At 39.7% G+C, this 27,208-nt stretch overlaps 1 protein-coding gene across 1 annotated transcript in view; it reads left to right on the top strand.

Annotated features, from left to right (window-relative positions):
* JAZF1 (JAZF zinc finger 1) overlaps window positions 1-26,352 on the top strand; it is a 192,067-nt gene extending 165,715 nt beyond the window's left edge. The window contains exons 4-5 of the mRNA XM_086614972.1: window positions 20,506-20,675; window positions 26,176-26,352. Of these exons, the coding sequence (XP_086471098.1) occupies window positions 20,506-20,675; window positions 26,176-26,352 (347 nt within the window). The remainder of the gene's footprint in view (window positions 1-20,505; window positions 20,676-26,175) is intronic.
* Window positions 26,353-27,208: the final 856 nt, after the last annotated feature.

Genomic DNA, 27,208 nt, shown 5'->3' with positions numbered 1-27,208 from the left:
CAGCTGCTGTCATCATATAGTCATGACTTTCATTAGGAAACTATGTTCAAAAAAAAGTAATATATGAAAGAAGTGATCTGTATTTTCTTCAAAAACAAGTATTCCAGGGGTTTACCCAGCTATAAAATTCCTGGGAATTTTTTTGCACTCATTAGAGAAACTGAAAATTGCTTGCTGTGCTGAAGGAGATCTCTTGGCTCAAGTCAGTCTGATTTACATTGGGTAGAGATCTTGTCAGATAATTCTGATACACTTCAGAATAAATACCAATATCTCCTGAACATCTATTCTGTTCTGCAACAAATAGGCTCAGTGTACTCTTCTTAGTAGGAAATCACGTGAACATCCCTACTTCGATAAATTGCTATGCTGTGTGTTCTATATAAGCTATTTAATGTTTTAATATTAATAATTAAGTGGAAAAATTGTAGTGGTCCTTGTGACACTCTGTCTGGAAGTTCTGAAATTAATTTGCTGTTCAGTGTGTGCCTGGGTATGAAAAAGGGAAGCATGTTGAGAACAGCTAAATGATAAAGTCCTAATGTAATACAGAAAATTTTAGAGGTAGGATTTTCTTAATTATCTCCTATTTGAAACAAACTGATTCATTTCCTTGACGTCCTACAGATGTCAAGGAATTTCTGCTTTCTTTTGTTTTACTTTTTGTACAGCTCCTCCTGGGAAGGCTAATTCATTATGTGGTCAGGTAGTATAACTTTGCACATCTGTCAGGAACATTGGTTACTGATGTACTCTTTGAAACTTGTTCCATCAAACAGTGAAGAAAAAAAGCCTAAATCTGTCTACTGAACTTTTTAAGTTACTCACAACATTGTTCTACCTGTAGCTAGGAGAATCAGCTTGTTTTGGCTAACAGTTTCTGGGAGTCCTGCCTGCCAGGTTATAAATAATACCAGCTTCCACTTTCTGCACCCTCTGTTCCAAGTTCCCTGTTCCAAGGTTAGGGTTTGTAATAGCCTGGTAGCAAAAACTGTATGTTCTTTCTTGAAGATTTTTTTTTTTTTTTAATTAACTGTCAGCTGAGTTGCATTTCAGCAGCCTCACCTCAGAATTTCCATTTTTGTCATCTTAAAAGTTTTTCTGGACCTAAAATAAGCATTGAGATTTTTCTGGTCACTACAGAATTTTTCGTAGTGTTTGCTTGGCATAGGATTTTGTTCTCTGTGACAGTTATAACTTACAAAGATGAGGAGCTCCGAGTCCTGCGGCGGCTGAGTTTCTCTTTCTGTCGGTGCAGTGCCTGCAGAGGGAGCCCAGGAAGGCCAGCACGCTAATTTTAGATAGGCAGCTCACACGTCTGTTACTGGCTGATGTGAATTTTTCTCCCAAGTGTAAGTATATATGGCAGTCGACTAGCAAGGTGATAAAACCAAGGATAGTTAGGCAAGATCTGTTTCAGGGAAACAATTTAGAACATGTAAATCGTTCTGCGTTTCAGCCTCGGAGTGCCTACATAACTTTCAAGCCCTACAGGCATACCCTCCACTGCATCCAGTGAGAATGAGGAATGTCACTGTATTCCTTCTGTGCGATCCTGTTTGATTTGTACTGTGAGAAAGCTCTCGTTAACTCGTCTTTGAATACAGGTGAACATGTCTGTTGTGGTAACTTTAGAAAATAAAGAGGCTATTTTTCCTTAGGTTGCCTGAAAGGGTGTCATTTGGGTTGATGTTACGTATTTGTTATAATCCAAATATAATTGTTGTCCTCATCTTCATTTAAACCTATACTTTGTCAAAAAAATAAAATAAATGGGATTGCTTTGGCCCAATTTATTAATGAAACATTCAGAATGGCAGTTTCTCTTTTATTATCTCTCATCTCATTTGTTCAATACTTTGTTAGGGTACCAAACTTCAGCAGTGCTCCTGGCATTACTGTTACTGCACCAGGTGTAACTCCAAGATGGTGCCACTTCAGATGCCAGAGAGAAAGCACGCCTTACAGGCTCGTGAGATGGCTCACAAACATGCATGTACCTCAGCAGAGAGTGTCTGTCCTATATGGCTGTTTGCCATTCTTGTTCCAGATAAAAAGCAGGAACCTCACTAATCTTTTGAGCCCCATTTTCTATGTAGTGTCCTCCCTGTAGGTATGCTGCTTGTCTTGGTTTTGCTAGGTGTGGAAGTCTTATCTTCAGTGAAGCCAGGAGCTACCTGAATTCCATTCGCCTCTGTGCACATCCTTACAGCTAAGTCCCGCCGTTTCCTGATGCCGTTAAGTGACTGTTGTTGTTTTTCAGCAAAGCGCAATTTCATGTAATGATCTCTTATCCATAGATTGACCAGACTCGAACCCACTTAGCTTGTGAAATCTGATAAGAAACAGTTCAAGGTGGTTTGGCTGCAGAGAATGTTTGTTAAGTTTTGCAGTAAAAATCCATGCCAAAAGACTATGGGCCGAATTCGCAGACGGAGTTCAGCAGCTTCCAAGCTGACACACAGACACACTGCAGATGGTGCATGTGTATGTATAGCACCTTCTGCGTAAATGAGATGATTCATGTAAAAGCAGAAATATTCAGCAAAGTAGTGTGCTCTTTAGGGCTCTTCTCAGGTAATGAGCAAGAGATGTATTTATCTGCAGACTGTGTATATGTTGGTCCCCTGAAATGGCCCATTTGTGGTTTTGGTGGGAAGTAGAAATGCAGCAGTTAATTTTCTATACCTCCCCTCTGTTCCCTCAGGGGTGACTGGCATGTGCTCTCTGCTTACATTTGGCTTTTTGTTCCTTCTCCTTAACAAGTTTTCTCTTCTTCTTAAGACCTGCATCCACTAATTAATTGCAGAAAGTTCACTTTAAAAATTTGTTCCAGTTTTTGTTTTAACAATAGTGTCTCCCAGGAGACTTTGTTTAGTAGGCTTAAATGCTCTGGTTAGAATTCGCAGGCAGGATTTAGCGAAAGAAATGGTGTCCATCAGCAGTACAGACTCCTTAGGGTGACAGGGAAATACCACTAAGTAGCACCAGCAGATAGCTTGTTTTGGAAAGATGTTAACAGTCTGCAAACATTGAAATATCCCTTTATTTAAGGAGCACTCAATTAATTCACAAAAACTTATGTTGCCTTTATTTTTAAACGTCAATTTTAAACCCGCAAAATTAATGAAGTCTAGTTATGGATAAAAATGGGGCTGACATTGCATTTTTAACATACGCTGTTAATTTTTTTAATGTTTTCATACATCTGTGTGGCTCACAAATGAAATTTCCACCCCTAACTTCCTGGCTTTTGTGTGTAAGTCAGAGCATTGACATTCTTTTGAAAACTATGATATCTCTTCATACTGAAAAGCTTTAAAAAATATTCAGTGATAGGAACTGGTTGGTAATTCATTATTAAAATAACCTGTTCTCAATTTTAGTTACAAAAGTAATTCATAGTAATGAGTCTCAGACTTTAAAAAAAAAAAAAAAAAAGGAGAGAAAAAAAGAGAAGCCACTTTTGCACTGAAAGAGTGCCAAGAATCATCTGAAACCACTGTTTTGTGTTTGTTTGGTTTTTTTCTTCCATATTTATGGCAACTTTTTTTTTTTTAAATGATTCCAGGCCTGGAATAGTAAATTTCAGCCTGGAGTGAATTTTTGTCCTTATAAATCCTAAAGCAAGAGTTTAATACTACCAACTGGCTTTTTAATGGCTCAACCCTAAGTCTTGCCCACCCTCAAAATAAAGCTGCAATATTTGAAAACCTCATAATTAGCATTGCAGCTTGCTCTGAAGAAACTGGCTCTCAGACCTCCTTTCCTGTTATTTTGATTTTAACAGATTACAAGTTATAACATTTATGCTGTTTCAAGAGGTTTATAGACCTACTTACTGCCTGATCGTGTTGGGCAGCGGATGGCAGCCAGTCCTGGCAGCAACCATTGAGGATGCTATGGTTGGCTGGAATAGCTGCGGCTGTCTGTCAGTCCTTCCACTTGTAAAGGAGATGAAAGAGTGAAGTTTTCATGGGTGGTCATAGCTGACCCCATGAGAGAATTGGCAAGTCCCATTTTGATTTGCAGCTGTCATTTAAGTAGGTGACTGACTATTGGTTTATCTTATTAATTAGGATAAATGCCTTTCTGGGGAGTCATATTTGTGCAGTCATTTCTGATTGGCTGCATTTGAAAAAATTTTATCTTTCCTTAATATGGCACACTTCTTTGCAATGTCCACTAGCCCAATCTCAGTATTTACAAAAGTGACCCCATTTTCTACCCACAGAAAATACCTAACTTTTCAATCGCTTTTTTTTTCTTTCTAGTAAAACATTAGGGTAATAATTAATTTTAATTTGGAGTTAAAAATACTTTGTAGGATTGGCCTTAACCTTAAAGGAATCTAAGATCTAAACAGTGATATTATAATCAAATATGCCTAAAAATTCAGTACAGCAATATTTTAAGACTTAAAAAAACGATGACTGAGGCTTTCAAGTTAGTACTATTGATGTAGAAACCATTGCATTTACCATCTGACGATACTATTTGAATTATGATTTAGTACATCTATAGTAACTGAGTAGTTTTTAGATATATAGAGCATATTCTGAAACCGAAATCAAGACCACTTTGTAGCTGTGTCAGTAATCCTGAAGCTGCATTGTTTCAGCCAGTTAGAATATATCATGTGAAATGTGTGAATTTTTTTCTAGTAAGTCATACCAGTGGTGAACCATGGCTTTATATAACGTGATTAAAAGACAGAAAGTGAAATTCAATATATTTTCAATCAAAAAAAAGTCAGTCTTCACCTAGTGTGTATTTTCAGAGCCTGGTGTAATTAGAAGTACTTTTGATACCTAGTATGACCTCATTCTTAAATATCTGCAATGATTTTTAAAATGTTTGTGTTTGTAGATTTAATTAGCAAAATAGAGAGAATCATGTCTCATTTACATCATTAGGGAATATCTTCTAAGATTAAAATAGTGCATATATAAACTTTTATTCAATAAAATTAATAGATTCTTATAGCTCAGACTATTAAACTTTTCTCTTATTCAGCTGAATTTTGTTCAAGATTCAAATGCAGCTACTGGCAAAACAGTGACCAAAAATTACAGCTTACTTCTTGTATTAAACAGTGTTCTTGCTACTGATGAAATAATTTAGTGCTTCATTGTTTTCTCTATGGGTGACCAATTTACAGGGGAGGAAAGTCTGCGTATTACAACTAAAGATCTCCTTTCTCCTCCTGCCAAAGGCAGTCGAGACTCAGAAATTAATCTGTAAGGAGCCACCTTGCTTCTGGTTCATTAAGGACCTGTCTGTTGTGGGAGCTGTGATTTTGGGGAAGCAAAGCAGCACTGTGTGGCAGTTTATGAGTTTTCCCAATAAACCTTGTTATCTCAAATAATGTTATCTTAATGACATGAGATATCGTTCCTATAATTCTGCTGTATAGCATTTGCCTTCTTGGATAACTCATGAAGGAATCCCGAGGGCCGTCTCTTGAATCTATTCCCTTTTCTTTTCCAAGAATACAAAATTTGAAAGAAAATCACCCATTGTTTGCTGGTAATAGCAATCAAAAACACAATAGTAACCAGCCATTGGAACTGGGCATGGAAATAGACTAACGGGCATGCTGGAAACTAATATGGTTCAGATTCTGATTTTTGTTACTTTAAGTTGTTCAAAAAATGCGTTGTCTTGTTGTAATGCAAAAGCTCGTTCCTCTTCATAGGTATCAAAGCAGCTAACGTTTCGGTACAGTTTCCACATGTTACACTTTCGACAAAGAAGTAATCATATGGCACAGACAGCTGTTACGCGGAGTGCTGTAACAGCACGTTAAACAAAATCCAGCAAGAAAGAGACCTGCTCAGCTAACCTGCTTTGTAAGTTTAAAGTGGGCACTAGAAACGTAAAATAACAGGGAGCCCCCGCAAAAATGAATTGAGGACTGAGAGGAGGAGGAGTTAGGGACTCAAACTTTTTTTTGTTTGTGGGTGTGCTATTAATACATAGCCAAATTAATCTGAACTTGTAACAGAACTGCTATTTATACTAGAATCTCTTTGGCTTCTGTCAGCAGGTGGCATTTCTGAACTCCGTGTTAGGATGAATCAGAGCAGCCATTAAATCCGCTATTCATTTGAGCATCTGCAACAGCTTTTTCTTTGGGCCATGCAGACTGGCTCAGTGCTGCTGCAGTTAGAGAGAGCTTGCTGTTTTGTGGTGGCCTTCTTTTTGCAAGGATAGCGCACTGCAAAATATTCAGTTTTAAAGGTGCTTAACATTAGACTTGGAAGTCAGGACAAGTCAGTGGAAACAAGTACACTTTGATGGTTTTTTGAAAATCATCGTGCTACAGGTTCAGATCATGTGCACTTAAGCACATGATTAACATTAAGCACCTAATGCTCACTTAGGAGGTGAATGCCTGACTTTGAGCGCATAACAAGTGTTTTGTCAGACTCGAATGAAGTATTCTGCACTTGCAGAGCTGCAAGCTCAAGAATTTGTGTATGCACAAAAGCCTAACTTCAGCCATTCACTTCAAAAACCCTTCACCTGCCTTAGCATATTGCGAATGCTCAGGTTTAATTATTATACCTTATGTTAATGTAGTATAGTATTATGCAGATGTAATTGAAAAAATAATGAAAAGTAGAAATATGAGATCGAATCCCAGGACTCTGGTAGTAAATCATTGCTGAGAAGTGGGCTGAGAGTGCTAGATTTTCATGTGTGTTTGACTTATGGGGTGTCTAGCATAGTATAGCACGAATCAAGCAAGTCCTACTGCAGCTTGAATAAACACACTTTCAGATGTATGAGGAACCATCTCATTAGTTGTTCAGATTGACAGGAGTTTCTACTTGCTTAATTGCCTGTTTAGAGACTGAAGCACTTATATGCTATGTTTTTATTAAAAATTAGATATATAGACTCACTCTTGTATAAACAGTATGGGCAAATAACTAAGCTATACTTCATAAAATGAAGACCGAATTCTGTTCTCCAACATAATGAAAGTTTGTCTGAAAGCATTCGGTATTTCAGGCCTGCAAGGTACGATAAAATCTTTGATAAAATATCTGGAGGCAACTGTATTGTGGTCTGTGGCAAAACTTCCCTCTGAGGGACTTCACTGGTGCCAGGATTTCATATTTCTGTGCAGATGACGAAAGAGAACTTTCTTTGTAATTCTTGGAGCCAAAATGGTTCCATCTAATTGCAGGTTTGGGGGCCTATATTAATCCTGCACACTAATTAATATATTCATATGTTTGCCCAGCATTTAGCAGTCTGAGACGTCTATTCTAACAGAGCCTTATGGGTGTTCTTGTAAAAAATAAATACATAAATAATAATTTAAAAAATAATGAATGGCATTGTGCAAAACAGTTGATCAACATATGACTTAACTATAATATATGTTTGTGCTTAGACATGGTATGAGATTTTAACATGAGTTTTTGACTGAGGTTGTGACTGACCGTGAATAATAAGTAAAATCTGTGGTAGTTTCTAGTTTCAGCCTTAAGGAATAAAGCTATAGTAGGAGGTTTCCAATAACAATGAAAAATAATAAGTAAAAGTGCAATTATTTCCTATAGGGGTTTTCTTAACACAGGTGGGATTTGTTCCCAGCAACAGCTAAAAGATGTCGTTTTTTCAGAGCTAGATGCCACATTTCCCTTCTAGGGAGCCAGGCTTTAACCTTGTACATAGTCAGCTTTTTCTTCATTAATCCAGAGTGAAAAATGCTCAAGTGCTTGTCACTGTGCTTGGCTAAGTGATTCAGAAATGAATCTCTTTTTTTCTAGCAGTCATCTGCTGTCAGGTGACTGTCCAGGTTCCTTAGAGAGGCAAGAATATGTATTATATTGGTTACTCACTGACAAAACCAAACCAAACCAAAAAAATTACATTCCCAGAATATATTGAAACTTAAGCTTGGAGGATCTGTGGAGCAAAGATGATCTCGTATTGCATGCACAGCAACAGTGCTGTTGTCATATCTTGGGCATGACTGCATGGCGAATAATAATTACCACTTTATAACCCCAAATCAAACAGCTTGAAATTATCATGAAGACCAAGAACAAGATCGTAGTCAAACCTGCACAAATGGGTGGCTCAGTGATTGCCAAGTACACCTAGATTGTATGGAAGTTAACTGCATCTTGATGTCCTGAAGTGGCTGGAGGTCTCTTCTGCTGAGACACCACCAGCATTCTGCTGTAACTCTTGCCCCTGTTTTTTTGATCAGTTTTTGTGGAATTCTGATAAAGCAGTGATAATAAGTAAATATAACTTCCAGTAACAGATTAGTTTTTCATATTTACTGTTGAAGATAAACTAGATAAACAACAACATCCTGTAGGAGCGCGGAGGGGGCTCTAGCACCAAGGTATTTCTGAGTGTCAAGAGTCAGAAGGGGCATTGGAATAGGTGTGCAGAGAGGGAAGGTGATAGAGATGTTGCCTAAATAATCTAAACAGGACCTAAGTGTTTACAGACAGAACTTTTCCATTTAAGTTATTTCATTTTTAGCTTTGATATAGCAAATTGATTTTTCTCCTTTGCACCATTTTGTTATATACCATTTATTGAAATCTAGCTGTGCGATTTAAAGTTACAAGGCCATTTATACGTGTATATAGAGGAAAGTAAGATTGAGGTAAAAATGGCTGATGGGGGGGGAAAATACGTGAAGGTACCTTTTTTTTAATCACAGTTCTTGTCATAGCTTTCCTCTGCGTTTTCTTTTTTTCTTCCTTTTCCTGCTTTATGGGTATATTTCTCTTATAATTCTGTTAAATTTCTCGTTTGCTCTTTTTAACTTGGCAATAAAAATGTGTTGAGCCCAATTTGCTATAAAAATATGTTCTGGGAAGATCGACTCGGTTGTCAGATTTTGTGCTTTCCAGTAGAGCTCTGAGTATTACCAGAGAAGAAGGCACATCAAAAATTTAACATTGCATCTTATTTATCTCATCTCACTCACGACAGGTAGCTTTACACGTAACCTCTGGTTTTTGTACTTCGTTTTCTCAGCCCCTTCAGAGCGTTCTTGTTTGATATAGACATAAATTGCACTGGCAATTGTAAAGCTACTGTGCTGTAGAATTTTATTTTAGTTGTACATACCTGTAATTAATTGTATGGGAATTTTCACAGTACTCTCCCCAAGGAACAATTTCATTGAAAAGTAACCGAGTTGTCTAGACTATAGCAACTCATAAAATCATCACTAGTTTTGTTTTTTGAGCTACAAAGCAGCAATAGAAACATGGCTTGTAGATTTAAAGTACTTCCAAGCTCAGGAACTGTTTTATAATCCCCATCGTAGTAGTCTAACCTGGCAAATGGTTTTTAACAGGGCTGAGAACAGAAAATGTGCAGTAAGCTTAAAGTGAAGATTACCTCTGTGCTAATTTGTGATAACGTTTTTGTAGTGTAGAAGCGCACCCACTGTACGTGGACCTTGCTTTCTCTAAATGTGTAAGAAATACGTGTTTTGTAGAAAGCACGTTGTGCCTGCCTTTCACAGCTTGTGGCATAACTGGTTTAATTTAGGAATAGCTTCACACTCAAAGAGGAACTTCAGTGGTTCTGCGTAACAATGACGGCATTCATGTTTGTGTTTTTATACTACAAGAGCCAATTGGTGGAAGGACTTTATTTTTTTTTACTATTTAGCTTTATAAAGTAATCTGCTAATTACCTTGAAAATTACAAAGTGAAAGCACAAATTTTTTCAGAAAGTTGGAAACTATAGTTGAGCACAGGGAACTTCTAGACGCTTATTTAAATCGTGTCTATGTTTATGCACATATATACACATACATATATTAAAAAACATTACCCTGCAAGATTGAACGAGATGCAGTTCTACCATTGTAGTGCCTCAATAGCTGAAAAAAATCACTCTAGGTGCTGCATGTCAGCATACTGAAAGCAATTATGATTTCAAGAAGTTTTTATAGTGCCCAGCAGAAAAAAAATATACTTATTTAGTCCAGCACTGCTCCAGTGTTCTGAAGACAGTGAAACTCAAGCAAATGTTTCAGTTTTCCTTGCACTGTAGCCAAAGCAAATCCAAAGTAGAAAAAAGCAAAGACTAATGTACCATTTCACACTAGATGACTTAAAACACAGAGAAGTTTATTTCACAGGGGATATAGTGTATTCGTCATTAGCCAATACATGATCACCAAAATGATGTAAAATTCTAGGAAAACCAGGGTGATTTGTAGCTCTTATGTATTACCAGGTGAGCTAAAGTCTATATGAGACATTTGCTGACCTCAAGACTACCATAGTCTCTTGTCTTTTTAGCACTTGTGTCCTGGCAGGTGAAAGACAGCACCCTAATTCTTGCTCAAGATGAAGATGGTACTTTGTCCATGCTCACATGGGCTGCTTTTTGTAAGGTTTTTCCATATATAGTCAGACAGCATCATTCACGGCAGTTTCTCAGCGCTTCTGCCTCTAGTGCCAAAGGATACAAGAAGCCAAGGAGCAATGGAAAATAACAACTTGAAAAGTACTTTCATTTCAACTTCAGCCTGGTGGTATATCATCTGAAACAACTCACACCTGCTAACATGTTTTGTACACCTGATTGAAATAGTGATAGCCTCAAAGAAAGGTTTGTGACAGCATACCAGGCACAGTGCAGATTTTACTTTATCAGAATCTTTGTTTTTAAAAAAGAGATAGGAGACACCACTCCCCACTGAATGTGTTCTTATCTTTGGGTGTTTAAAATGCATTTCTTTCTCAGAAACACAAAGTAGCATTAATTAAAAAACATATAATTATTTTCCCGTAGATTTTGCGCATAGGCAGGATGGCAAAAGCCTTGGTTCTGGCTCGCTAATCAGTAGGCATTTCAGTCCTTACTGGTGATTCTCAGTATTGTCATTAGGGCTATGTTTCAAATTATACTGCTGTAGTTTCTTAAATCTAGATGGTCAGAGCGTTTAAAAGCAGGTAGAGAGAAGCATGAAGTATATTTTCGTGCAAAGTGAATCCTCCAGCCCTTCAGTGCATTGTAGTGGAGAACCTGCCATTGCCTCCCTCGTTGCTGGTCAGGGGTTTGTAACCCTCCTGAGGCTCGTAAGCGTGGAATTCCCTCGGCCTGAAGCTGCTGAAAGAGCACTGAGCTGCCCTGGGTAGCTGCAGCTCCTCTGCACCCTGGTCCTCCACGGGCAGCCTGCGGCATGATCCCTTTGGCATGATCGAGCCCGTTCACATGTGAGGGTCTAAGGTCCAGCCCAGAAGCATCTTGGAAATCCCCGCGTAGCCGAATCCTGTTGAAGCACACGGTGCGCCTCCTGTAGTGAGTGCTGCCTGCACAGGGAGAGCGATTCTCCTTGGCTGGAGCCGGCTCATAGCTCGGTGCGTCCGTGCTGGGTCGGTGTGCTGATGGAGGCCAAGCGCGCGGCAGCCGGGGTGGCTGAGCAGTGTGTGCATTAGCGGTTTTATGGCCTGTACTGTAAGTGGCTGAACAGCTTTTGTGCAGCTGTAAAGCATGTTTAACCCAATGTTATAAAACACGTCTCGAATGCATTTTCATAGCTTCATAAACTGCAGTTCATTTATGTAGGTACTTTTTATTGTAATCCTTTATCTTAAACATGAAACCGTTTCCTGATACTGTTTCTATTTTTTTCTTCTTTTTTTATGAAAAAAAGGGGAAAAGAAGAGAAAAGAAAAACTGCCTTTTTGTTATATGCGTCAGGAGGGTCCTTAAGTACAGTAACAGTGCCCTGAACTTGTATTTTTGTATTTCTAACCTCAGAATGCAGGCCTAGCAAGTAAAAAGCCAAAATAACATTAATTATGACTGTTCTTCACTGTGGTTTTTGGAGTAGAAGTTTGGAACAGATGTCTGGGGGGAGAAGGGGGGAGGAAGGATGGATTGTTTCTTTTTCTCAGCCCCAACTGGTTTTAATTCTTTCTTGAACATTTTGAGAATATCTTTAAACATTTGCCAGAGTTCAGTTAACATCCTGTGACTAAAGGTGCAAAATGTCCTATTTTGTTTTTCTTCAAACGTATACCTGCTCTTGCTGCTCATGCCAAAGCCAGAGAAAGAAAGGATTCCAGCTGGCATAGGTTTTATTACTGTTACATTAATTTGCAGGTTAAGCCTCAAGTTGGGAGGGGTCTGCTGGATTGATTTATTTATTTACTTTTTTTGTTTTCATGATTTTAAAAAAGTGCCGTGTAAAGCTCTGCTGTTTAATTACAGGAAGGTTATGCTCTTTTTTGGTGAGCATTTAACAGCTTATTCTTGTTTACATGAAGTTCTAGAAATCTAGTTTTAAAATACGTTTAGAGATTGTGTTCTTGGGTTTACCATGTTTTTCCTGTACTATGTATAAACAGAAGATTGTACATTACTGAAAGCCGTTTTTTGTGGAAAACAAGATTGGGAAAAAAAGTTTATATAAGAATGCAAAATAACTTCCCGAGACTATTGGCGCAGTGTGACCATAAAACCTCAACAGCACATTGTGCAGTGACATTATAACAATTTGCTTTAGCACCTCTGCAGCGTTCTCAGAAAGTCCTGTTCTACAAAACACATGCCGTGGTATCAGTTGACTGTTTTTTCCAGAATCGGTTCTTTACATGCATGTTTTTGTGATTAGTTGCTCTTTTCACAAGTAATTGGAAGTGGAGAATTCTTTTTTCTTATTTAGCTTACTGTGTGTATGTTTTATTTGCATACATTTATACGTTCAGTAAGTTGTAACATATCTGCTTATATAGGTGTGCAAGCTCCTTTAGTGGATATATAATATCTGGATTGGGATTTTCCGTGGTTTATTTTTAAAGAATGTCCTTCGATATCAAGATACAGATATATCAAGATAGAAAATGACATACAATTCCTCTGAAGGCCGGATAGAGTCCAGCTGTTCCACCAACCCCTGTATTGGCTCTGGAGGGCTGCTTTTTTTTAACTTGAGTGTTATTAGTTTTGTTTGTCTTGTAGCCCAAAGTGGTGAGCAGATCTCGTGTATAAATAGTACCCAATTTTACTGCCAGTACTTAAGAATATAGAATCATAGAATGGTTTGGGTTGGAAGGGACCTTACTAACATCATACTAATAGTACTTTAAATAAAAACCTTTATGTTTATTTTGTACCCTTATCGTTTTAGCTTTACCTCCAGGATTTTAGGCTGGTTTCCCATATAGACTAGCTCAGCTGAAATCATTCTATACCAAAATACAGTATATTCAGTTCTGTATTTTACCTGTAGAATCTGAAGTGTTTATACGCTTTCCAAAGTGGATTCAAACCTTGTAATTGAATACATTTTCAGTCACTTAAAATTCAGCGTGAATTTACATTGAGCATTTAAATGAAAACTAAAGCTGATTTGAAATGTTGGAATCAGCTTATCATAGAATCTACCATTTCATTTAAAACATCAAGGTTATCTGTGGGTTGGGTGCATAACTACTTGTGGCTCAAACTGTTTGAGGTACCGCCCTCCAAAACAGCTGTGGAAAGTAGCTTTTCAGACTGTCTCTGCAACTGTGCAAGTTACAGTCGCCATTTCTGTGGCAACCCTGAGAGAGGATGTCCGGAAACATCTACCTATAGCCTTGCTTGCTTAAATGTTCCCTCCTTCAGTATAGCAGACCCTACTGGCTGAAAGCTGCTCATCAAATGATGCAAACAGACAAGAAAAAAGTAATTTTTTGTCTAACTTATTTTCTCTGTTGCTTTTAAGTGCCTGTGCATAATAATAATGTTAAAAAACATATTGTTTTTTCTATTTGAATCCATATTCACATCATTGCATGCGGTACATTTTTGAAATTCTCTTGGTGCTTGTTCGTTAACTGAATCTTGCTTCAGCCAGAGACAATAGAAAATTAGTTCTTCTGAGTAGTAATAGTTCCTAAACAGCTCATTGTTTAGCACTTAATACTTGATCTGAGCTAGGAGAGGGCTGGACGGAAGGCTGGTTTCTTCAGAAGACATCTTTCTGGCCAAATCCTGCTCTGACTAGTGTCGTGAGGAAGAGTAGGATGCTGGCAGCAACATTGGCTGAAGTGCAAGACGAGGGACGTGCTCTTGGCACGAGCGTGCGTGAGAGCAGCCCAGCAGCGCCCGCCGCAGACCACACAGCCTACGGGACCCGCTGCGCGGGGCTGGCAGCGGCCAGCACAACATGCCCTGCGCCACCCCCCCGCTCAGCGCAGGGCCGAGTCAGTAATGAGTTGTAATTGCTATTTTGATGGCTCTTTTGTGATCGTGCAGAGGGATGGAGGTCTCTGCCAGCCTTGGCAAGTGCCCGTTTGACAAACCATAACCATCTCAAGCAGCTCCCTCGAGTGACAGCAGAGCTGCCAAGCATGCAGTTGGCTTTGAGAAGAGATTTGCCTCTCCTCTCCCAGGAACGAGGTTCAGAGATATTTACTGGGATAAGAGAGAAAACTTCTAACTACTTATACTTGCTTCCGTTGGCTGAAGTAAGGCTCCAGCCTTCACCGTGGTGAACCTAACGCTCACTTTATGTAGGCACTTAATCCAAACACTGAAATTGCACTTGCCATCTAAAATACCGGTGTCAGTAGCGCTACACAGTGCTCTGTTTAAACTACCCTGGGTTTTCTTCAGTTGTGTTACACACGTGTTTACAACAACTTTGTGGACATGAATGATAAAAGTATTTTTGAAAATACAAGAAATTAATCCGGATGGACCTTTCACAAAGGCTGAAAAATACTTTCTGTCCTCTGAGGCTCCTTCCCCTCCCATCCCGAAAACAAGCAAGCAAGCAAAGGAAAAACCTTGGCTTAATCTGTTAGGATGATCCAGTGTCTGAAATTTGTTGCACGAGTTTGCAGGGCCAACGCATTGTGCCACTTGTACCAGCTCACAGCCGAGAGAGTCCTGCTACACCTTCTACACTACAGACTTGCATAGCAGCCATGACGCATGTCATTTAGCTGTTCGATATTTCATTGCCCCTAGCGTTTATTTCCTGTGCTTCATGTAACGGAAGAATATTTCATTTTGAATGACTTGATACGTCTTTAGATCAGCAATGAGTATCAGCTGTGGCAATGTTCTCCCTGCTGGTGAGCGTGGAGGAGACTGAGAGCGTCCGTGGGCAGAGAGGGAAGAAGTTTGGCAAATCCATAAATGTGCTTTAGTGTAAGACCAAAATTCACATAATATTAATATTTCACTTTTTTTTTTTATTGAGGAAGCTCTCACAGTATATGGGAATGCAAACTTCTTAACATAAGAAGTGCTCTCATAAAACTGTTTCTATGAAATACAAACTGCAAGTCCCGCATGGGACAAAGTGTGAAGCTGAATTTTTATGAGAGATCATTGGAATTACCATGAACTTTCAGTGACACTAGCAATGTTGGTTCCCACTGCAGTAAGCTGTTTGCTCATAGTTATTCATTGTATACTTAAATGTATGCTTTCTGGTCACAAAAATAATTGGCAGGGATGTTTTGGGTTTGTTTTTCTTCATGGGAGGAGAAAGGAAGAACTCATAATGTTCTTGATCAGAGGTCAAGATATGTCGTATTCATTGTAATGACACGCAGCTTGTGCTGGTTTTCATCAGCTTTGTCTTTTTTTGTATTTCAAGGCACAGTATAGAAGTCTTTGGATTTAAAAAGTGACATAACTGCAAATGATGTGCACCTGCTAGAACCAAGAGTCACTTAAAGTTGGGGGGAGAAATCCTCTGTAAATCTCTTGGTGGAATGAATTCTCTCACGCAAAAGGCAGAATTTATCTTGGCTACACTGGTGTGAATACCGAATAAACCCCAGAAACATAAAAGATAAGGCTTCAGATTTTCAGCAGCGTAGCTGAGACGTCTGTTCCAGAACGCCAAACGATTAACTCCCTACAAAACGTTTGAGCTATTTAAATTACTGAGTTCATCTACTGGAAAAAGCAGTAGACGGGCATTCAAGAGGTGAGATCTTTGCTGTAGGATTAAGTGATGTTCTCCCTGATTTCTATAGCAAAACTGACTGGAAGAAGAGATAGAGCAAGTCTTTATGGTGCAACTTTGCTTTTCATCAAAGTGCAAGGACTTCTTACCGCGTAGGCGGTAATCATAATCCCTTTTTGTCCGTGTGTTTACTTTTGGCAAATAAACTGCTGTGGTGCAGACAGCCTTCTTACTTAGGATGGGTTGAGTTTAAACGCAGCATAAAAATTAAATTATTGCCAGAATACTTTATGACCCTGTATGTTTTCTGTCTTTTCATAACTAGCAATTTTACATAATACCTGGCTGTGATACAGCACACTGTGCGAGCTGTGCCAAGTGATGTCCACCTCAAGTCCATCTCCACCAGTGGAGTCCACCTCGTCTTTGAGGAGCAGTGGCATTGTCTCAGCACAGAAAATTCCAGGAAGAAAAAAAAAAAGGCAAAGAAAACTAGCATTCTTTCCTTGCCTTTGTTTTGTTCTTTAATCTGCTGGGGGCAGCGCAGATGAAGTGAGCCTTTTGGCAGGGCCACTGGTGTTCAGAGAGGGGAAATAGCTTTATGGGGCAGGACTGAGGGAATATTGCATGTGAGGGCAGGGGCAGTATTTGGAGGATGTTATTGAGTCATTTGGATGATAAAACATTGTGTTTAGGTTTGACTGAGGTAGAACTATGTAGGGTTTCTGAATGAAAGCCAGATGATGAAACTGGATATGGTAAAAAGCAACAAGCTAGCTAGCAAGGAGCTTCAAAAAGAGCATTGCCAGAGGAGAGAGGTGGAGAAGGCAGTTTTCTTGCTATTGTAGGACTAGTATTTAGTTACAGTCATAATACTGTGTATTTGTACATCACCTTGCTGAAAGCGTGTGCTCCTCTATCACCCTTTCCCCTCCAGATATTTAGACACTTCATCTTTGAGAAATGTGTGTTGTTGACTTCTGGGGGAGGAGTTTTTTTGCTTTTGAGATTTCTGAAGCCTAATGCTGATATTTTTCCTTTGAGTAGTGGGTGACAAGGAACGGTCAGGCCGTTAGCACACGTGCCACAGGAACAGCTCTGCTTGGTCCCCCAGAAGGGCAGTGTGCCCCAGCACCGCGTCCTGTTCTCCATGTGCCTGGCAATGTCCAAGCGGAGATCAGTGAGCCAGCTCTCTTGGGGCTCTCTTAAGAGTTACTGCAAATACTTGTCCGAGACACACGGTTGTTAGACCCCACAACAGGCCATAGGTTAGATGCAAAGGTGCTTAATATTTTTTGGGGGTTTTTTTTGTTTGTTTGTTTTCCTTTTAGAAAGTAAATATTTAAAGTTGTTATTGTGAAACACCAAGCAAGTTTTTTTTTTTAAAAAAAGCAAACAAGCAAGGTAGGTATATCGTGATCGAAGTGCACTGCTGTGCTCTTCCCGTTCGGCGCACGGCGGGTACCCTGGCAAGCTGCCCGAAGGAGCCAGCGACAGCCGGCGACTCGGGTTGCAGTCCGTACACCTGACGTGGAGCCGAGGGCCGGGGACTCCTGCTCGGCGTGGGAACAGCTTCGCAAAGCCGCCGTCTTTGGCCTTGCAGTACTTAATTAAAATGCCTCATCTAGGGGCTGTTATTATGGCAGCACCAACCTGTGTGTTGTGCTTTTTGTTTTTCCTCTCCCCCCGCCCCGATGTGTCGCACGCAGTCAGCGAGGGTACCGCCAGGGTTGCTGCTTTTGGACACTGACAACTGAGGAAATTAAATTCTGAGGCGGAATCAGTTAAAAGCCTGGCTAAATCAGTGTTGTTTTCCTATGGCAACTGAAACAACATAATTATTTAAAGGATAAATTTTTATTGCTAATGAATTTTTTTCAAGACAGTAAGTTTTCTGCATTTTATTTATACTGAGACTCTCTTAAATACATTTTGAGATTTTTAATTACTTTTTTTTAACGAGAGTACAAGCAATTGAGTTCAGGAGGACACTGTTAGATAAAACCAGTGATAGACTCTGCAGTTCCAGCTCTGCATAAAGTAGTATGCCATTAAAGTACTTGGCACCGTTAGTATTACTGTTTTGTGCACGAAGGAATATATATTTATATGGTTCGTCATACTTGAAAAAGCTCATCATATTTGTAAAATCCCTAGTGACAAGTCTTAGTTTAAAAGCTTGAGACACTGGAGCATTTGCTTATACTATTTAAAATACTCTTTGACTCTACTAAACAAAATCTTGCGGTTTTGTTCAGGTAAGCTAATTAAAACAACACTATAAGGATGGTCTGACCCCCGCACACGCGGTTTGGTCTCTTCTGTCTTTCTTCTTCAGCGAGTCTACTTACAAGTGAAGTACAGACAAAAGTTGTTACAGAATTGGGTCTTACTGTACAAAGTTACTAGGAAGATGAAAAGGATGCCCTGAAAGTGCAGGAAAACCTATGGAAATGCATAATGGCAATGATTGCTTCTTCTCCCCACTGTTGTGTGTATCTTTTCCCTAATATGCCATATTGCATATTAAGTTTTATAGAGCTCTCATTGTTTCATAAAAGCATGCTCCTGGTTATCAGTAAAAGTAGTGATAGCCTTAGTGTAGATGTTATACAGTCTGAAATTATGTTTTCTTTGGCGGGGACAAAATCCCGTGGGGGAGGAAATCAGCCTCTCCTAAGGGGGCTTACAAGAGGGGTGATTATAAGGGCAGAAATTGTTGCTATCAGTGTTTAGAATTGTTGTGTATTTTCTCATCCTAGAAGTGAATATGTGTATTTACAATAGGGCTTTCTGTTGCATTTGCTTTAAAAAACCCCACTGAGCTAAAAAGTTTGAAAGGAACAGCTTAAGGAATTTTTTCCATCGAGATACAATCAAGGGCAGGAAATCATAGAAGCAGAGTTGTGGGTTTGCCTCCATTTTTTTATTAGTTAATTAAACTATAACAACTCTTAACTTCATTTTAGGTTAACTGTTGCTAGAGTTCAGAAATATTTTAAGAGGTCAATAATGCTTTCTTGGCTTTCGCTCATTCCGGTGTGGGATCAGGAGTCGCAGTCAGCAGGGCAGAGTTTTCCAGATGTGCTGCAGAGCGTGTGTGCGTGCGCTCGTGTTGACGGTGGGAAACCATCCGTCTTTCCTCATCTGCGCACCACCCTGTTCGGATGAAAACCGCAGGAGAGAAACGTGGACAGCCTGACATCTGTAAGCAGACTTACAGTATCTGATGAAAGCTCAGGACCCCTGAGTATTTGCAGCTACCAGTTGACAGGCGTTTTCACTCGCTGGTGGAGAGGTGCAGAGTCTGAGTGAGAGTACTGGGGGACGGGGAATCCAGAGGGAAAAATTTGAGACAATAGGTGTGTGTTTAGTTTTGCCAGAAGCAAAAGAACCCCAACGGACCCCGTTGTACATTGCAGCTTGGGTTTGCTCTGTGAAGTCAGGATTTTTCTTTTCTAAAGTGCTGCGAGGCGTCCGTCTGCATTTTCTTCTCGGCGCATAGAGCTGCCTAGAGGCGGGCACTTAAAGGGCATGTGAGGGAAGCAAACAGAGCCATGCAAGTGGCACATAACTGTCTTTAATAATGGGAGCTATTCCAGCACTGGGAGCCAAATCATCTTTCAGCAGAAAGGATAAAATTTAGCAGAGCTGGGAAGGAGAAAGAAGAAAGGGGAGGGGAAACACAGCACCACCTCCTGCTGACACCACAGAAGTTTCCCTCAGCTTTCCCTCTCTCTCCCCCTGTGCATATATTTTCTTTTTAATCAGCTGGGGCTCTTCCCTCCCCTGCTTTTTTTTTTTTTTTAAAAAACAGTATTTTTATAGTTGGAATTCTGCTTTTCTAATTTCTCTTGTTTCACATTTAACTTCTTCAGAGAATTTCATTAATAGTATTGCAATTAAAAAGAATAAATAAACTCAGCACCAGCTGCTCAAGTGGCTGTCGTAGCATATCTGGAACATAATGCGGTCTGTTCAGAGCAGCCACACAATGCAATTTATCCCCACACCTGAGGGAATGAATTTCACAACTATAATTGCTACAATATAATGCTTATTAATGTTGTGCTATAATTCCTATTAATTCCAATGGGCTAGTAAATGCATTAGGACTTGTCAACATATTATTTTACACTGTTTATGATCTGTAGAATTACGCTCTTCAGTATTGTATTGCATAAAGAAAAGCCTTAAAATTAGCTTTAATTGCAGGGGGGGGAAACAAACAGATTTTCTGTTGGGGCACTGGGAAAGAAGGAAGGATCCTGGTGTTTGAGAAGTAATGAAACTGCATTTTAAAATCAGTCCTTTGAACTTTCTGTCCCACGCAGTTAACGGTTTATGAAGATATATTAATAACCTGTCCTGGTTATTAGAAAAAGAACCACTGGTGTCTTTATGAAGAAATAAAGAACTATAAGAAAGATAGATTTATTAAATTGAAAATAACTGTCTTCCAGCAAAGACAAAAGTGGGGAAATTACAAGTCGGTGTAACTGACGTAATAAATGCAGAATGTGTTATCTTGCTGTGCTCTTATTTATTCCTGTTTTATCTCACTACCTCTCTTTTCTAGGTAGTGAATATGATGAAGAGGAAGTAGACTATGAAGAATCAGACAGTGATGAGTCTTGGACTACAGAAAGTGCTATCAGCTCTGAAGCTATCCTTAGTTCAATGTGCATGAATGGAGGGGATGAGAAACCTTTTGCCTGTCCTGTTCCTGGATGTAAAAAAAGATACAAGGTAAGCAGTCGTGCAGACCTACCTTATTTCCCACTGATGCAGTGAGGGGCAGGGAGGAAAGCCTCTGAAATCAATTTGTGCTTTTCTCATTTAATAGACTTTTCACATTTATTTTTGAGGTATTTTAGCGAAGTACATACTTTATTCACTGGTTTCCTCTCAAGCACTGCCGAGTTACCAGTTTTACAAAGGATGTAGCCTTTTGCATACCTGTCTGTCAAGAGAGATTACATACAGTGACTCTTTTGCTTTACATATTTTAACTAGCTTTCTACTGTTTAGACAAATTAACTGCAGAATGCAGGCGTTACTACCAGCAAAATAATCTCCTGGGTCCCCTTCAGAGACATTAAATAAAAAGCTCTGCCCATCAGTGCCAGAATTAATTCCTTCTGCTTAACTGCTAGAGATACTGCCTCTCCTTTAGTGAGACTGTGCCCAGGGTGTGTTTCCTGGTAAAGGAGATGTGCGGAAGGTGATGGTTAACGTTTTTCAAGTCAGAGGTCACCTCGGGAAGGCAGAGCCTTGGAGAAATTCTGGCATCGTTCTGTCCTGGGTCCGAGTGCTCGTGACTCATCTGAACAGCAGTCAGTGTGTCTGGCCCCTTTTGGGTTACATCCGTCTGCGTGGCATGCTGGGAAACAACTCCCCACCACCACCACCCATTTTTAATTACTCTCCATCATGAGAAATTTTTGTCTGTTTATGAGAGTGAAACATCTTAACTTTGAACCTTGAGCTGGCTGGTACAGAACATGCTGTGATGTTGTGAGGACAGGAGTATTGCTTCACGTGGACCTGTGCAGAGACAGATTGATGAAATGGTATTGAAGAGCTTGGACTCCAGTATGGTATTCTGTAGTCATAGACATTTAGGAACAGAAATAGCATGCTGGTACAGTTCTTGTAAATAATTTTCTGGAGTTTTTTACATGAAGTACTGGAAAATTCAACCACTGAGCTATACTCTAAGCACCACCAAGCAGTGGTGGGTGGGTTGGTTTTATACTAGTTTTATTTTATGGCTTCTCCTTTAAATAACTGAAGAGTAGGGACTTAAAAGAGAACACAAATGTGAAAGAGAAATATAGGAAGAGCAGTAACATTTGAGATAAAACAATTGTGACAAGAACAGATAAACTGTGCATGAAACAGTGTAATGGACAAAAACATGTTTCAGTGATGCTGCAGCTGTTCTGGACTGTGACAGCTCCCGTGGCAGCAAATCACAAGACTCAGATTCATGTGCAGATCAGTTAATACTGACAATACTTAACTCAAAACATGAGCAAGAAAGCAGTGTGTTCATTTCTTAGTGACAAACAGTCTATTTTGCAGAGATCAGCCTGAACTATGTACTGGTACTTCTCTTCAGTTACAGGAAAAACTGAACATCATCTCCAGGGGCAGGGCAGAGGCAAAGATGTTTTCAGACTCTTTGCAAGTATTACTTCACAGATATACCCACGTTTTTCAAGACTAATACTTTTTTTGCGTGTGGTAGAAGCTGTGCCAGATGAAGGGTATGGTATAAAAGCTAAATCCCTAGCTCAGGAAGCAAACAAGCCATGGTGATTGTTAGAAGTCACTGTGCCCACAGGGCATCTGTGCATTGCAGAAAACATTCACTTAATGGCAAAGGCTAGAAGGAGAACCCTGTAATTTGCTGCTGTATCCTGTCTGTTCTCTGTTTGACTGCCAGCCCTCTGTCTTTTTATTGCCCAAATAAGCAAGCTGTTTCTGCCTGCTTCTGCTATCTCACTACCTTCATCTCAAATGCATGAGGACTGTCTAAGGGATATCTTGTACGCCATTAATGCTGGAACAGTCAGACAGGGAACAAATTAACGACCCTTAGAGAGACTGACAGACGGAGAGCAGCAGCAAATAAAAAGTACCATATTTTCCTAAGAGACTCACCTCTGTTTAGTCCTGATAGGAAAACACATTTCCTTCAACTCCGCCTCACCTCATTTCTCTTTTCTGTGGGCTCTGTTTCCTCCCTTTTTTCTCTTCAGCCTAATTTTTTTCTTTTTACATTTTTATCTTTGTTTCCTTCCTTTTAGCTTTGTGTCAGCTGTGTTTCTTGTTTCCTTTTCGTCTTCCTTCTGCTTAACCCCCTCCTCTGATGAATTATTTGCTGAGTCTGGGTAGGGAGTCCTGTGATCAAAGCACTGGGGTTTTCTGGTGGGTACTGGATAATCACAGTCAAGGCTGTAAAACAATTATAGAGCTCCAAACAGGAACACGGACATGCACATACAGTAATTGCCAGGCTCACTTTACGGCTGAGAAAGGATGCATTCCTTTAGGGAGCAAGGAGGAAAGGAGGATATACACAGTTTTCTTTTGTCTGGCCTTAGGTGACGTACATTTGAGAAGCAGAAATGTTATTTTTAGATGTGTTATTTGTATTAACAGTACTGCTTAAAGGACCTAGTAGGGATAAGGGCTTCTCTTTGCAAACAATGTACAAGGATAAAAGATGGCCTCTGCACTGAAAAGTCATTATGGAAAGGTAAATAAGACGAGAATGAGTACAACAAATACTCCCAAGGAACAGGCTGGGGCAGACAATGGAAACTGTAATGGGAACATGTTTATACGCAAGCCCAGATGAGTATCAGAAGACCCTACTGGCCTCCTGCCCAGCTGCTATCTCTTGGCAGTTTCCCATAGGCAACACGGTAGAAGTGAGTCATAAACATTTAGTTGTTCTTCAGGAACTTTACTAAGAAATAAAATTGCTTGCTTATAATATGTATTGGTACTAAGGCCTCTGTGTAGTATGGCACAGATTTTCTTGAGGAGCTGAAGATTCTGGGGACAAAAATGGTGATTTTTGATGATGTGTAAATTTGTTTATGGGATAGTCAGAATCAGCTATATGAATCTGGAGCACACTGACTTCTAAATGCTTAACACACAAGCCTCTGAACTAATTTCTGAAACTTGCTGCCGCCTTCTGTAATTATAGTTATTGACCTACAGAACAAATTATAAGTATTTTATACTTTGCCATTTAAGCATATTTTTTGGTCATATGATTTGTATTTGATGTCTTAAATTTGTTTTTTAAAAATCACCTGTGTGATTCAAAGGAACCTAGAGATCGTAGTCTTGTTCCTTCAGAGCTCACCTGCACCAAATTTTGGTCATCCATCCACATTTAGATGACCGGTCCAGAAGTCTGTGAGAATTAAATAGTTAAAGTGATTTACAAAATGCTACCTGTAGGAGCTCAAGTGTGGATTTATGAAGGTGGTGATTTGTTTTCCTTTTATCCCGTACCACCTATGTGTGCCAGTTACTTGATCTGTAGCTCTGGAGAAGGACATTCAAAATGTGTGTATGATGTAGATAAAACTTCTTCAGGCAACTTCCAAAGAGCAAGTGAAGTTTGATACATAATAGGTAGACATGAAAAAAACCCGCATAAATAATGCACATATACTATTACTGAGAAAACCCTAGAGTATTTGTCATAATTTTTCCAGTTTGTGCAAATGCAGTAATAAAAGAATAATCTATTTCTGTGCATACAAAATGTAGCTTATATGCATGACTGCGTTTTGGCCCTGGGCAAGAGGAGAAGTGGTAACTTCCAAAAATTCTGAGGCATTAGGCTTGACTTTCTGGCAGGTGATGGGACAAGGGTCCTAGGCCTCTCGGGTGGGGCAGACCCACGGGAAGGCCGATCTAAGAGCAGTGAGATTCGGCAAAACTCCGGGAGGGAGAATATTGCAGTGAGAGAGGGAAAGAGGGAGTTTACTTGAAAGGAAGGAGCAAGCCAGAGCTTGCAAGTTGAGCAAGGAGGAACTAGCCCCACAAAGAAAAATTCAGGAGGAACAGCCAGGAGATACAAAACCAAATATGAATGTCCAGGTCTGAAACAAGAAGTCCTCCCAACCCCTCCTTGACGCCGCTTTTCCTACTTGAAGGGGATGGCAAGCTCTCTGCAGCGTAGTGGCTTCGTGAGTACTGCCGTGCAAGGGGCCCTGCCCAGAAAGTGTCCTTGTGTCCGTGCAAACCAGGTAGTGCCAGTCTGAACTTCGCTATCTCCTCCTGATCTGGTCACAGGTTAATAATTGTTTCCTTCTGTTTTTAGAGCACCCTTCTGTACTGCCATCTTCTTCCTCAATCATTTGTGAGAGTAAATAGTGAGCAACCGGAGTAACCAGAGCAATAAAAGTGATGTATGAGTTCGGCAGTGGGTTTTGCCATACCTCAACAACCTCAGCCCAGACGTACAACAAAGCGTTTACATCACAGCCATGGAAAAAGTGCTGAAGAGTTGGCTGTAACTCTAACAACAGTTTTCTTTTAGACAGGAGTACAGGTCAAATTTTGTGTTACACCAGCTCCTCACACTCTCCATGGTTTACTCTTTTTCAAACCTTCCATAGCCCAATTCATTCCATGTAGGTTTCTGGTTTAGCATTTCCTTAAATTTTTCTACCTGAAAGTACTTTTCCCCCTTTGTCAAAGCGCACGGTGTACTTGAGGCTGAGTGGACCATTAAAAAATCTGGATCAGGAGAGTACCATTGGCATGGAATATTTGTGATTGAAGATTTATGGCATCTGTAGGAATCGATACTAGTTTAGAAGTATCTTAAAGTGATTTATTACAAAAATTAAAAAGTGTAAATGGGTTTTGTAGTTTCTAAAATATATATAGGGTTTGTGGATAGCTTTGCTTTTTTTAAAATTTCACTGCAGTAGCAAAAGTTTAGCAGGTCACCCCCAGATTTTCTCTTCTTTGAAGGCCTAGGCCTTTGATTAATCTAGCAAAAACGTGTTGCCTGACTGCGCCAGTATAAGGATGGGGGGAGTGGTGGTGCTGGTTTTTGTTCCTTCTCTCCAGACAACAGTGGAGACCAGTTCCCTAGTTTTAGCTGTAGAATATTCCCAAACAATAGCTATTTTGAAGACGGCTTCTCTGGGTTATTTTCTAAGTGCCCTGCGTAACTCTTCAAGTTCAGCGTTTCCTGCAGTGAATTCTTTGGAGACAATGTGTAAACTATCAGAATTTGCTGGTGCCTAAAGACAGATCTAGAAACAATGACACCAAACGGAACAAACACGCCATGGGGGCAGCGTCAGCTTTTTGAAGAAGTGTGACTCCAGTCTTCATGCCAATTCTTTGTTTGCTTGTAAATGAACCTCTGAATAAAATTTGTCAACACTATAGGAAAAAAAATGTCAGGAAGCAAAGAACATCTCTGGGTGAGGCCATTAAATGGTATTTTTTTGGAAAATGCCATGCGTTGGGAGATAAAAATCAGGATTACCCATGTAGACAAATTTCATGCATGAGAACTGCGCAGATTGTTCTGCTTCTTGTCCCACCCCGTATCTTGAAAGCACAACGCTTAACGGGAGCTCCTAGCAATTTATGTGATTTTGCCCGTAACGCTAATCAATTTTTGGGTTTTTAACAGGAAGCGGAGCCCTTACCAGACCACCTGACCACTAACGGTTTGCTTTTTCACTCACAGAATGTGAACGGTATAAAGTACCATGCCAAGAACGGCCACAGAACGCAAATCCGCGTACGCAAACCGTTCAAATGTCGCTGCGGAAAGAGTTACAAGACAGCTCAGGGCCTGCGGCACCACACAATCAATTTCCATCCCCCCGTGTCTGCTGAGATTATCAGGAAGATGCAGCAATAACATGCTGGTCACAACGTGCCAAGAAACCCTCACCAGCAGTTGCTGATTTTGAGAACAGCCACCTTTTTCAGGGGAAGCATTCAGCAACCCTTTAAAAAAATTAAATGCATGCTTTAAAATTTTCTGTAATTTTGGAATGATGTATCTTTGTAGAGTTAATGATTTTGTACATTTGCACATGTAATCATCATACCCATTTTCATTACTTTGAGATAAGGTGCTATAAAAGCTATAGGTTCTTCAGAACATTTTTCTCCAAAACAAACAAACTACAAAAAATCCCACAACCTAGGGGGCCGTTGCGTATTTAGTTGTACTGAAGCGTGGAAGAGGAGTAAGAGGAGGAGAGCTTGGCACTGACATCCTTTCGAGATTGTAACGTGATGAAGACTTTCAATGTGTCTGTCAATGTGTGTGCAAAACCAAAACAATACCACCCTCGTCAAACTAGAGTTAACATGCCTTACATAACGGAGTTAGCAGTGGAGTAGCAAGTCTTTTAGGTAATGGAAATATAAATAAGAAAGAATGTTTAACATAATATGCTAAAAATATTTTCATACTTAAATAACATACATAAAAAGGTGTGCTTGCTGTATTTTATATTATCTTGCAAATCTTTTTTTCCCCTCTTGAAATGCTGAAAATCTTGCCATTCGAACTAGTAAGCAATCACTTTAGTGTTAGAAATTACTTTTTTTTTTTGTACAAGGTGTCATATTATGTTCATGCCCATCAAACTTTTGAGGACCAATATCCCAGTCCAACTAAATATCTACCCCTGAACTATCTGTTAGAAAGACACTTGGAAAAACTTAAGTGCAAATTTATGTGTGTGTGAGAAACAATTATCTTC

This window comes from Tauraco erythrolophus, chromosome 7, assembly GCF_009769465.1.
Source record: "Tauraco erythrolophus isolate bTauEry1 chromosome 7, bTauEry1.pri, whole genome shotgun sequence".
Taxonomy (NCBI): Eukaryota; Metazoa; Chordata; class Aves; order Musophagiformes; family Musophagidae; genus Tauraco; species Tauraco erythrolophus.
Note: the sequence above shows the minus strand (reverse complement) of the source record. Positions and strands in the feature narration are given on the sequence as shown.